A 12,800-nucleotide genomic window follows, 5' to 3' on the forward strand; every position below is an offset into this window, starting at 1 on the left:
ATTTATTCATTATTTATTTTCAAATCAATGTGTAATTTTTAAGAATTTAATTTGATCTTTTTTGTTTTGTTAAAATGTTCATTCGAACTGTAAGGGAATTAAACAAACCAATTTTCTTTGTAAAAGAATACAAATTTTCGATCGAGGTTAGGGTGCTCGTTGAACTCTGTTACGCATGCGTACTGTTGACTTGATGCCGGCGAGAGGACCCGATTAGGTGAAAAGTTGCCGTGTTTTACGGTGGAAAAGGTATCTGTTTGTTAGGTTTGAAGAGCCATTAAACCCCTTTTGTTCTTGTTTGTGTATACTTGAGTAGTTCAAGTAAACTTTAATTAATTTATATGTTTCCTTTGAGATACTAATTAGTGAAACAAAGCATGTTTATCTTGAGTCTTTTCGCCCGGTAACGGTACCTTCTTTTCACTTCGCCCTTCGGTCGGGAGTGTTGAGAACTAACTAATATTAATATTAATATTAATAAAGTAAGAAATCAAACTTTGGAAGATGAGTAAAAATCATAATATAAACCTCAGTCAGGGCCCTAATTCATCAAGCTGTTAAATTTAAGGGATAACTTCCCGTATGGCGCCACCACTTTTTCACTCATTTTTACAAAAAGGGATATCTCATTAATAATAAAATAGTTAATTGAGTTGAGGTAAATTAGAATTAGATTCTATTTTATTTCATATCGTATGAAAAAGTGGTGGCGTCACTCATACGGAAACTTTTCCATATTATATTTAATACAACAAGTCAGCACAACATGCTTTAATTATCAAATGTGAAAATTTACTAAGTTGGGTCCTGCACCCAGGAATGAGAACCACTGTCTATAAGCACTATTATTTTTTACCACATTTTTAATTAATAAACCAAAAAAATATCTGTTAAGAGGCTTAGTTTTTTTGGTTTTTTTTGTCCTAAAAATGCAATTCTTTTTAACATTCATTTTTATTCTAAAAAAAAAATAACAGCGTTGAAATGATAGTTTGCTGTTTGGTGTTTGGCCAATCAATAGTTCCTTTCAAATTTTGTTGGTCAGACGTTTGTCTTGACTCTACTTTTTCGAACGCTGAGTCTAGCATGTGATGTAGTCAGTAAATAAGTGCAAATAAATTGCTATTCTATTTATATTCTAATTTTGTATGGACTGGATATTTTCCTCTTGCAGATCAACTGAAGCAGCCATGGCAACCCTTAAACTCAGTAAGTATTGGAATACAATTGTCCTTGTTATTTATACATCTGTTACAAATTTTGAAGTTTCATTGGTCAAGAACCACTCACATGATTTTGTACAAAAACGCATGTACATGTACCATGGTTGCACAGCGCTGAAGGTAACATGAGTTTTGTTTACAGTGAACATCACCTTAATCGTTCCCACCGTTGGCAAATTTCCAGTGCTGTGTAGGAGTAAGTAGAAATGTGACCTGTAACAATACATCCCAGAACCATTTAATTTATTTTACTTCTTTTGCGGCTTCAATATTGGTTTCAAATAACTGCTCTTGATGCTAACATTTATTACACCCTAAGTTCTTTAATTCCTTAAAATCATGTTTGTATCAGTAATGTTTTGAATTGTTATTTTTGTGCAGTCGCCACCCGGCTGAAGTCCATCAAGAATATTCAGAAGATTACCAAGTCCATGAAGATGATAGCTGCTGCCCGCTATGCCAAGGCAGAAAGGGATCTACGACCAGCAAGATCTTATGGTGTTGGAGCTACAGGTGTGTTCAGTTGATTTAATAGACCTCATTTTACCTCTAAGATGGCGGCTGGATGACGTCAATGCATAAGGTCTTTTAAAAGTGAAGTCAGATTAGAGGTCCATTTGATTGTTTACACATACACACACACAGAGCTGAGAGCTGCTTAGTAGCTGAGCAAAATAAAAGTATGCTTACCAGAGTATTACTAGGGCTACCAGCCAAAATAGTATATGATGTTAAATGTGACTGGTATCTTGCTCATTTCTGCTAAGCAGAAGATTGTTCAGCAATATTTCGAGCTGTAGCAGCTCCATAAAATTGTGACCTGAACAAGTGCAATACATATAATGTAGGCATCATGTAGAATTAGAAGTCAATGCACGTACTGAAAAAGACAACCTTAATCCCGACCCAATGACATTTTAGCAAAGGAACTTCTAATTATTGTAAAAATCTTTAAGAAGAACTGAACTTGACACTTGAACCAATGAGATTGGTATAACCATAACTATTGGTTTGATGGTGCATTACCACTAACTCCCTTGATTGATTTACTTGAACCTTTTTCTTATACTGACACAAACCAACACCTAAAAACCAACACCTAAAACTCCCAAACTGTTTGACCCTGGTTCTGATTTTGTATGTAAAGCAGTTTACTATTGCAGTCCTCATTTCAACAGAACCAAACCAAACATGCAGTACAATCGACTTTGAAGGGTGTGGTATGCTTTAGGTTTGCTGAGTCCATTGGTGGAGCAAAGGATGTATTTTGTTCCTTAATCCACTTAAATGGGGCGGAAACTATAACTACACGATGTTCCAATCCTCACAGCACTGTATGAAAAGGCAGAACTTGAACCAGAGCTAGGAAAGCCAGAGCACCTTATCATTGGTATATCCAGCGACCGTGGTCTCTGTGGTGGTATCCACAGCAGTGTTGCCAAGGCTATACGAGCATCCATCAATGCGAAACCAGAGGGAGTCAATTCTAAGATTGTCTGTGTGGGGGATAAAGTCCGCACCCAACTGGTCAGGTAAGAAAACTTGAAAACCGGAACATGGAAATCTTAATGTTTTGGGAGTAACTCAGGACACCAAAGAATGGTCTTTGGTCTTGGAGGCTTAGATTTGTATTGCCTTCTTTGGCTGCAAGGCGAGCAAACAGGGCTGGAGCTAGATTGTTGTATAAATGGTTGTTAAAGGGTGCTGATAATAAGAAAGCTGGGTGTTCAAAATATTCAACATTTGAAATACCAAAGGGAAAGAAAATGGACCCATGGCAAAGCTGCAAACTCCTTGATTCTGCTGAAATTACACCAAAATTAAACCAGTCCTCCATATAAGCAGTTTTGAAAATCTCTGTGATTATGGAAAATTTTTCCCAATTATGTTGAATATAAATTATAAATTACTCTCCCTGCTTGCAAAATGTTGGCAGCTCTGCTGTCGTCTTGTGAATTCTTTTCAGAGTTTAAAAGGAGAATTATAAATAATCCCAATTGCAGACATGTGTTAAATTTATTATTCTTAAAAAGTCTGTTTTTATTATTTTATTTTTTGGATTGCAGAACGCACAGGAACTACTTGGCCCTTGCTGTCAATGAATACGGCCGCAAGTCTCCATCATTTGTTGAGGCATCTAAAATTGCAGCAGAGATTCTGAGTTTAGGAGACTTTGACTCTGGGGAAATTCACTTCAATAGATTCAGGTAAGTAAACCCAATGAGTCGAAATGTGCAGATATCCATAAGAAATATCGTTCAGAAATATTCAAACTTTGAAGATGGTCAACCTGACCGTCAAATCAAATTTGTGTTTCATTAATCTGACCGCTTAGTTTCATCCATTGTGGTTTTGGATGATACAGCACTATGTGGTGAAAGAAACAGTAAGATCTTGACCCCATTTCATAGAGCTGGTCAAACATAAAACATTGCTTAACAATTGTCTACTAAGCAGAAATGAGCAGGATACCAGTTACAAATTGTAAAGGTGACACGGTAGTTTGGCTGGTAACCTTATTCTGGTTATTATAATTCTGTTGTGCTTAGCTACTTTTTGTGCTTTAGCAGATCTATGAAATTGGGCCCTATGCACAACTGTAACAATATCGTACACAATCTGTGCAGTAGAAAAGTGTAGAATTGTTGCTTAACTCACTGGCAAATGTCACCAAGAGTAGGGTTACATTTTTGTTTGATTAATACTGTGCTTAATATATCAATCATGATCTTTGTAATTTATTTGCAGGAGTGTCGTATCGTACAATACATCTGTACAGCCTCTTGTGTCAATGGAGACCATGAAATCGGCAGGTAAATACATGTCTGTTTATTGTTTAATAATCGTGTTTCATACTTCAAGTTGAATAGTTAAAGCTAACTTCATCTAAAATAAAGGAATAAAAGGGTAGCGACGAGTTCTTGAACAAGGTTTTAAACGGGAGTTTAAGAACGAGTCACAACTCTTTTATTCCCATTCATAAATGCCATTTTGGTTTAAAGGCGTAATAAAGTAAGAAACTCTGTAAAACTTATCCGTTTTCCGACGTGCTTGAGCTCTGTACGTCAGTGTGTTGCATTTTTATGACTGAGACAGTTTTCGGATATGCTTCGTGCGCATAGTCTTGGTGCAAGACGTTACTTGTTTTCCTCTCACACACAGCGCGGCCAACTCATCGACAGCGTCCGCATCGCCAGCAATGAGAATTGCTTGCGCCAAGACTAGCACATAGTATCCCAAAACAATCGGTTATAAACGGAGCTCCAGCTGGTCATCAACCGTTTAAACATCCCCACGTGACGAGCTCTCCACCAAACAGAAATTGGTTACCAGCCAAAATTACATTAAGTTCACATTGTTGCAACTGATACCCCACTCATCCTATGCTTATCTTATGCTTAGCAAAGAAATTTGCTAAGCAATATTTCCTGCTAAACAGCTTTATGAAATTATACCCTGCCCATCAAATTCTTAGCGTGTGTCTTTGTTTGATGTGCAGATACGATGACTGTGTACGATGATGTTGATGAGGATATCTTGAGGAATTACAATGAGTTCCAGTTGGCTAGCATCCTGTACTTCTGCATGATGGAAAGTAGTTGCAGTGAACAGAGCTCAAGAATGACTGCTATGGACAGCGCTACCAAGAACGCCGGTAAGTACAGACAAGAGCCCAAAATATTTCATTTTTATCTATCTTTATGGTAATAAAACCAAGGAATCCTCAAAAAAATTCCTTTCACTCTAAGACCTGAAGATACTCCGCGAACGGTGTCCATTGTATAGCAGAGCAAAATTCTATACAAAATTGCTGGGCGAAATCATTCCTTGATACTTGTAAAGAGAAGATGTACCGTAGCAGAAATGTCATTGTTTAGATGTGGGAGGGAAACTTAATCTAGGGAAACCCCGTACAGTCAGGTTGGGACTGAAAAACCCATGCCATTTTAAGTGGGGACCACAAAGGGCAGAAAACAAACCACTAATTAAGGCAATTATGGGAGGAGAGGAATGGAGGCAGTCGCTTTCATTATCTCTGTGAAATATTAGGCTTGTGAAAGACAACAGAGCCCTCACAGTGTATCAGTTTGTTGATATGTCTGTTATGAAGGTGTCGCATCTTGATTTTTTTTTTTTTTTTACGGGAGCCACAGAAATATTCCTGACCTCTTTGAGAGGAGAAAACATCTTGAGGTGTTTTCTCAAATTGTTTTAACCCACGGATTAAATAGTTGTTTGTTTTTGTCATTCTACAGGTGAAATGATCGAAAAGTTGACGCTTAAATTCAACCGTACCCGACAGTCAGTCATCACTAGAGAGTTGATTGAGATCATTTCTGGTGCTGCAGCTTTGGAATGATCTATTCATTTGAAGAAAGTAAATACCTAATGTTATAGTTTGATGATGAAACCCCCCAACGGTTAGTGTGATTTACAAAGCTGAGCTCTAACACGTTTTAAATGTTTGTCAATTTAAGAAAGATGGATACATGCCCTGTTTAGAGGGGATAATGTTTGTGCAAATGTTTTATTCTATGTATAGGACTTCACATTATTGTTCATTCTGCAGGCTTTTTTCAGGTTTTCTTAAATTAGATTTCAGTATCGGTTAAACAAAAAGTTTGATACAGTTGGAAAGATCCTGCAGTCAACAAAGGAAGGGTTTGGGGACAATTATAATTTGGATGTAAAAGAAATCCAATGTTTGGCAATAAAATCCATATCCATGACATATTTGTTTTAAAAGATAGTAAAAATTCATTTAATGACCCGGTGTGCTTGGCCTAATTTTTATGGCTCTGCTTACAGTAGAATTCTGCGCTTGCATCTTAAAAATGATGTGCTTTACAGGGCGCAGTAAGCACAGGATTCTGTGATAAACAGTGGCATGAAATATTGGACCCTGTTTAGATGAACATTATACTTCACGACCAAAAACTTGATTCATTGTAAAACAAAACATTCTCATGAAAACAGTTGGACCATTTATTGTTCACCGCGTTACTAACATGAGTTTAGAACTAAACAAAAGGTCATACATATTGTTTTTCGCATGGTACAATACAGCTTTTTAGGGGGACAAATCCATAGACTACCCCCCCCCCCCTCCAACGTTTCAGGTCCTATTACTTATGAATTGTTTGAAAGAATCTATAGTTTGACATGCTCCTAATGTGTGAATTGATTTACAGATTATAGAAATAAATTTTATGAGCGTCTGGTTGTTCAGACCCTTGAAGAGATCTTGTTGTGTACAATTTGTTGTCTTTTTAAATGATTCTGGTTGTGAAGCCAAGGACTCTCAGAAAAGCAAACTTTATCACTATACTTAGCCAAGAACACAAAAGAGAGAAGATACAGAAGGAAGTTTTGTTCAAAGGAACACGTTGCCTTGGATCGGTCGAGTTGGTCTTTGAAAAGCGTTTGTAACCGTTTGTTATAAAATGCATATGGGTAGAAAGATGTTGTAAAAGTAGTATACAATGATCCACACAAACATGCCTCGAAATTGCACGGTTTTCCTTTTACCTCGTCGTCTAACACGGTCGGCCATTTATGGGAGTCAATTGACTCCCATAAATGGCCGACCGCGTTAGTTCGCACAGTAAAAAGCAAACCACGCAATTTCGAGGCAAACTTGTGTGGATCATTGTATTCTACTTTTAAAACATCTCTCCAACCATACGCATTTTATAAAAAAACGATTACCAACACTTTTTAAAGACCAACTCGTCCGATCCAAGGCAACGTGTTCCTTTAAGAGGATGGAGGAAACCCCATAAAACTAAATTCTAGGGGAAACCCACACAGTAAAGTAGGGACTGAAAACCTAAACCACGTAGTGGTCGTTTGGATTCGAACCGAGGTCAAATGGGCCACGATGAATGATACCATTACGCCAACCTGACCGCCCTAAATACGTAGAATGGAGTGGAATACCTGCATGTAATCGCCAAAAACGATGACAGAGGTCAACTGTGAAAGGTTTTTTTATACAATGGTGGTAACGGCAAAAACTACGACACTGACTTTTTTGTGAATGCTTTATTACTTTATACACATTGCACAATGAATAATTGAAATACAGCAAATCAGCAGATCGTCTTAAGCCCGGTTCATATTTCATGGGAACCACATGTTGACGTCACAAAATTCGCAGCAGTTCAGCTCCGCACAACTCACTTGCAAATATCGCTGCGAAAGGATAGTTGTGATGTCAAATTACCGTCAAATTGGCTTCGCATTTGCATTCGCAGGAAGTATGAACCGGGCTGTACGTAGAATAAAGACAGAAAATATCAACTTCACAAATCCAAAATATAACATCTCTGCATTTGAAGGAAGCTAACAGGATAAGGCTGATAAACTACTGTTTAAATTAATGTTCAAACTATCCATGTCTCAGTTAAAAAATAACTTTGGCTACTGTTTACAACTGCCACTGTTAATATTTATGAAAAACCAATGATGTATTATATCATGTGAGGACAATACCGAAATAAATGTTTATTGAATTGAATTGAATTGAATTGAAAAAGTTTATGTTATAATTTCCTTGAAATATCTAGGATAGGCATGTGACGTAGCCGAATTTACCGGCCTGGAATTAAATGGAGGCCATAAATGTCTTGGCCTCTTTTCATTTGCCCATGGCCCAATTTCAAAGGGCAGCTTCAGCATAAACTAAATTACGCTCACCGAAATAAGGCTACCAACCAGAATACTATGTGCCATCTGTGACTGGTTTCCACCATTTTAGCTTGGCCAAAAATCACCAACTCTCTCATGAGTACAAGTCTCCTTTTTTGGCATAAGTTTTTTTGTCTTTTAAAGACACTGGACACTATTGGTAATTGTAAAAGACTAGTCTTCTCACTTGGTGTATCTCAACATATACATAAAATAGCAAACCTGTTAAAATTTAAGCTCAATTCGTTGTCAAAGTTGTGAGATAATAAGGAAAGAACAAGCACCATTGTCACACAAAGTTGTGTGCTTTCAGATGCTTGATTTCGAGACCTTAAATTCGAAATCAAATTCGTGAAAAATTATTCTTAAAAAAAAACTATGTCAATTTAGAGGGAGCTGTTTCTCAAAGTGTATTATACTATCAACAGCTCCCCATTACTCATAACCAAGTAATATTTGTTTTGAGTAATTACCAATAGTGTTCAATGCCTTTAAAAGTCAAATAAACTTTAACCCCAAAAGCTTGTCCTGCAGTAAATTTCTATCCTCGTCACTAAAATCATTGCATTGTTTTAAAAAAACTATTGACATGAATAGTTATGAGCAAACATCTGTTGTTGCTTACTCATCTAAACAACCTAAACTGAATGGACGGACATTTGACAGTGTCGTCTCGACAATCAGAAGTACATCAACATGAAAAGATATCAGTTAGCAAAATGAAACTTATTACATAAAATAAGTTCAGAAGTCATGGAAGAACACACTGTTGGTAGAATATCAGTCACAAATAATCATAAATTGTGATGATGTGGAAGTCAAGATCATAGTAACAGTAATAGGTGGGTTGATCTTTGGAAATATGGAGTATTACAAACAGAAAAACTCAAAAAATATACAATATACAAATACTTGGACTGATTTACAAAGTCACCAAGTCTGACGAAAAAATTTCACAAAAGTTAAACACACTCTACAACTGTAAGCATGACAGCATTTATATAAATTCTTTAGATTAAATAATTATAACAACGACATGTAGTTATTATGAAGAGCTTTTTACAATAGCGTATCAATGCGCTTTACATTAGTGCCCTGGTCATTGGGCCAATAACGTTCTTTTAGTCATTCTCAGCTCCATGGCGAGTATACAGCTCGGGCTGCCGTAGACTCTAAACGCTTTTTCAAATAATGATAAAGTACATGTACGCATTTATACCTCTGGGTGAAGAGAAGCAATTATAGTAAAGCATCTTGCTCAAGGGCACAAGTGTCATGGGCGGGATTCGATTTGTAGCATAAATTAAGCTGATGAGGTTGGTTTGCTCTTTGTGATTTCACTACAAGAACTGTATGAATGCGACGTGTGCTTAAAGACACTGGACACTATTGGTAATTGTCACCTGGTGTAATGTATCTCCACGTATGCATAAAAGAGTTCAATTGGTCGTCGAAGTTGCGAAATAATGAAAGAAGTTGTGTGCTTTTAGATGGTTGATTTCAAGACCTCAAATTCTAAATCTGAGGTCTCGAAATCAAACTCGTGGAAAACTACTTCTTTCTCGAAATATGTGTCACTTCAGAGGGAGCCGTTTCTCACAATGTTTTATACTATCAACAGCTTTATATTGCTCGTTACCAAGAACAGTATTCTAACTTAGTTCTCAACATATGCATGAAATAACAAACCTCTGAAAATTTGAACTCAATTAGACGTCGAAGTTGCGAGAGAACAATGAAAAAAAATCAACCTTGTTGCACAAGTTGTGTGCTTTCAGACGCTTGAATTCGAGACCCCAGCTGAGGTCTCAAATTAAATTCAAATATTTTGGTGAGACTTCAGAGGGAGCTGTTTCTCAGAATGTTTTATACTATCAACAGCTCTCCATTGCTCGTTACCAATATAGTTTTTATGCCAACAATTATTTTGATTAATAAAGTGTCCAGTGCATTTTAATTGATTGTGAATGTTATTTGCGAAGTAAAAACAAAAAAAAAGCACTGAGTTTATAAGCTATAAGACCGTTTTTACCATTTACAAAAACTGTAAAAACAGTCATGTGCAACTTTGTAATTTTGGGGGGTTCGATTCTCTCGTGATATTATTTTAAAGAGTAAATATAACTTTGATAATGTGTCAACAACCACAACGTTGAATTATTAAGGGGTTAATTTTAAAATTTTGATATTTTCACAACAAAGTTGACACTAAAACATTATCATTTATGTACAACTATGCACAGTATATACTGTACATCTACATAGGTCGTATTTATCACATTCACTCAAACACTATTAACAAGTTGGGAAAAAGGAAACAACATATATTAGAAGCATCAGCTAGTGCAGAAACTTTTCTAATCAAAAGAATTAAATGTTGACATTAGTTACTATACATGTACATGTAGTTTAAATTAACACCTGTATATATTGGAAACACAGTATCCACAAGCTGAACACTAAATGCATTACGTCAGTCTCTTATTGAGTATTTAGAAATTTTACTACATCAATCCTTCTTTTTCATCTAAATCCCTGCAAATACACTCAAAACAGTACATTCCAAGTTCCAAAGGAAAGAGTAATTTTGACTCCACCACAAGTTTTGATTCTCTTTTTTAATAACAAATCTAAGATTGAAAATGGCTCGAATTTGACTGATACTTTACCTATCTTCTTAGCACCCCTTTTAGTAAGTACACATTATGTTAAATGAGTCGAAGTTGAAGTTGAATGAAATCATTTTATTTCATGAAAATTGTTTTTAAAGGCACTGCGGTGGATTTCACAAAGAGTTAGGACTAGTCCTAACTTAGGAACAGCCTTAGGAGATACTAAAACCGTATAGCTAGTCCTAAGTTAGGAAGAGTAACTCTTCCTAGCTCGAGATAAGACTAGTCTTGATTCTTTGTGAACTCGACCCAAGGACACCTTTGGTAATTGTCAAAGACCAGTTTTCTCACTTGGTGTATCTCAACAAATGCATAAAATAACAAATCTGTGGAAATTCAGATGCTTGATATAGAGACCTCAAAATCTAATTCTGAGGTCTCAAAATCAAATTCGCTGAAAATGACTTCTTTCTTGAAAACTATGTTACTTCAGAGGGAGCCGTTCCTCACAATATTTTAAACAATCAATAGCTCCCGAATACTCATTACAAAGTAAGTTTTTATGCTAATAATTATTTTGAGTAATTACCAATAGTGACCACTTCCTAAAAAATAAGCAAAATACATAATGGACCACTCACCAAGTCTATTGATTTTGTGCACAGGGCTGGAACCAACAAACAGAACAAGTTCTGTAGTCCATTCCTCCCCAACCCTCCCGAAAATAAGTACTTTTAAGTTTCTTTTAAGTACTTTACTGGTCAGTGTTAAAACACTGATCAGTAAAGGCTTTTAAAGTCAAAGGTTCCTAGAAGTTCAGCAAATACAAAAAATAAATAAATACTTTATGTTGTCTAAAAATAATTCTGGTCCAGTGTCAGTTCTGACAAAATAATAAGAAAAAATATTCAACTTTCTTTCAACAACAAAGTACAGAATTTGTTTTATACATTCTGTATATTAGCACAATTAGGCAAATGACAGGATGGGTAGGAAACAAGAAGAAATGTTCAGTTTTGTTGTACCGTAAACGTGGGTGTGATCCCTGGCTAAATGACAATTAACGGTTGGATGTCTTCTGACAGGCATCCCAAAACAAAAATTTGGAGACCGCCAACAGAGGGCTAGATGGCTCAGTTGTTAGAGTGCAAATAATTATGTTAATTCGGAGGTCATGAGTTCACATCCCACTCTAGTCCATTTTTCTTTGTTCAACCCCAAAATGATGATTTATTTACACAGTCAGTTTCCCTTGTGGTTTACTATTTGAAATCACTTTTGCCTGAGACGATTTTAATTGATGCAATCAAAATAAGCCCAATAGGAATAATGTGCACAAAACCCTGGCAATTCCCCCCTTCTCTCTGAAACGGGTCAATGAGTTTGATTTAATTTTTACAGGCCGAGTATTGTTGGAAATTAAAATACAAAATCTTCCAAAAACCAATGCTGACTTTCATATCGCAAAAAAATCAAGTCTAGATGGAGATGTTTTGCTTGAATGGTGACAAGAAGAAATTTTTAATTAGTTTCATTTCATTGCATTTTTGACTCTCAGAAAAGTGAAACTTAATCACTGTACTAGCCAAGAACCATATATAAAAAAGACAAAGAAGGAAGTTTTTAGATATAGGTGGAAAACCCCACACAGTCAGGTAGGGACTGAAAACCCCACACAGTCAGGTAGGGACTGAAAACCCGATCCACATTGTGCCCACGGTGGGATTTGAACCAGGTCCCAGAATTAGAAAGCGAGGAAAGATACCACTACAGCAACCTGACAACTAGCTGTAAAAAGTGTAATTTTTCCCCTTTAATTTTATTCGTCCTATTTAAAAATGTTTTTTTTATTTGTAGTTCATGTGTGCTTGGATCTAGTTTTTTTTTTTTAAATGAAAGTGCAATGTTTTTCTGTGTAAATTTTTAATTTTTTATCTTAAGTGCCCTTCTGTAGATTGTTATTAGCTGGGATCCATGGGGGATCAGTGAGTTGTTCTTACTGAATGGATTTCCCAGGATAAACAAGAAATAAATAAATAAATAAATAAAGTTACTAAACCCAAACACAAGGCAGGTAACTTTGATAGTTTGGCTTTCCAAGTTTCAAAAATAACCCCAGTCCTAACTAGTATTAAGTTGTAACACACAAACAATAGTACCTTTCATTCACTTCAAACATAGTGCAAAACGGGAATACAAAAAACAACCATCTACAGTGAGGGCTATCTTTCACTAAAACAGCAACTTTCAATTAATGCAATGGTACACATAAAAG

General features: G+C 36.1%; 1 protein-coding gene across 1 annotated transcript; it reads left to right on the forward strand.

Annotated features, from left to right (window-relative positions):
- Positions 1-164: 164 nt before the first annotated feature.
- LOC117307302 (ATP synthase subunit gamma, mitochondrial-like) lies at positions 165-6,466 on the forward strand. The gene is made up of 8 exons (XM_033792019.1): positions 165-249; positions 1,175-1,209; positions 1,605-1,736; positions 2,554-2,755; positions 3,290-3,430; positions 3,972-4,036; positions 4,723-4,878; positions 5,480-6,466. The coding sequence occupies exons 2-8, from the start codon at positions 1,191-1,193 to the stop codon at positions 5,581-5,583; spliced, it is 819 nt and encodes a 272-aa protein (XP_033647910.1). The 5' UTR covers positions 165-249; positions 1,175-1,190; the 3' UTR covers positions 5,584-6,466.
- The last annotated feature ends 6,334 nt before the right edge of the window (positions 6,467-12,800 follow it).

The sequence above is a fragment of the Asterias rubens genome, chromosome 2 (assembly GCF_902459465.1).
Source record: "Asterias rubens chromosome 2, eAstRub1.3, whole genome shotgun sequence".
Taxonomy (NCBI): domain Eukaryota; kingdom Metazoa; phylum Echinodermata; class Asteroidea; order Forcipulatida; family Asteriidae; genus Asterias; species Asterias rubens.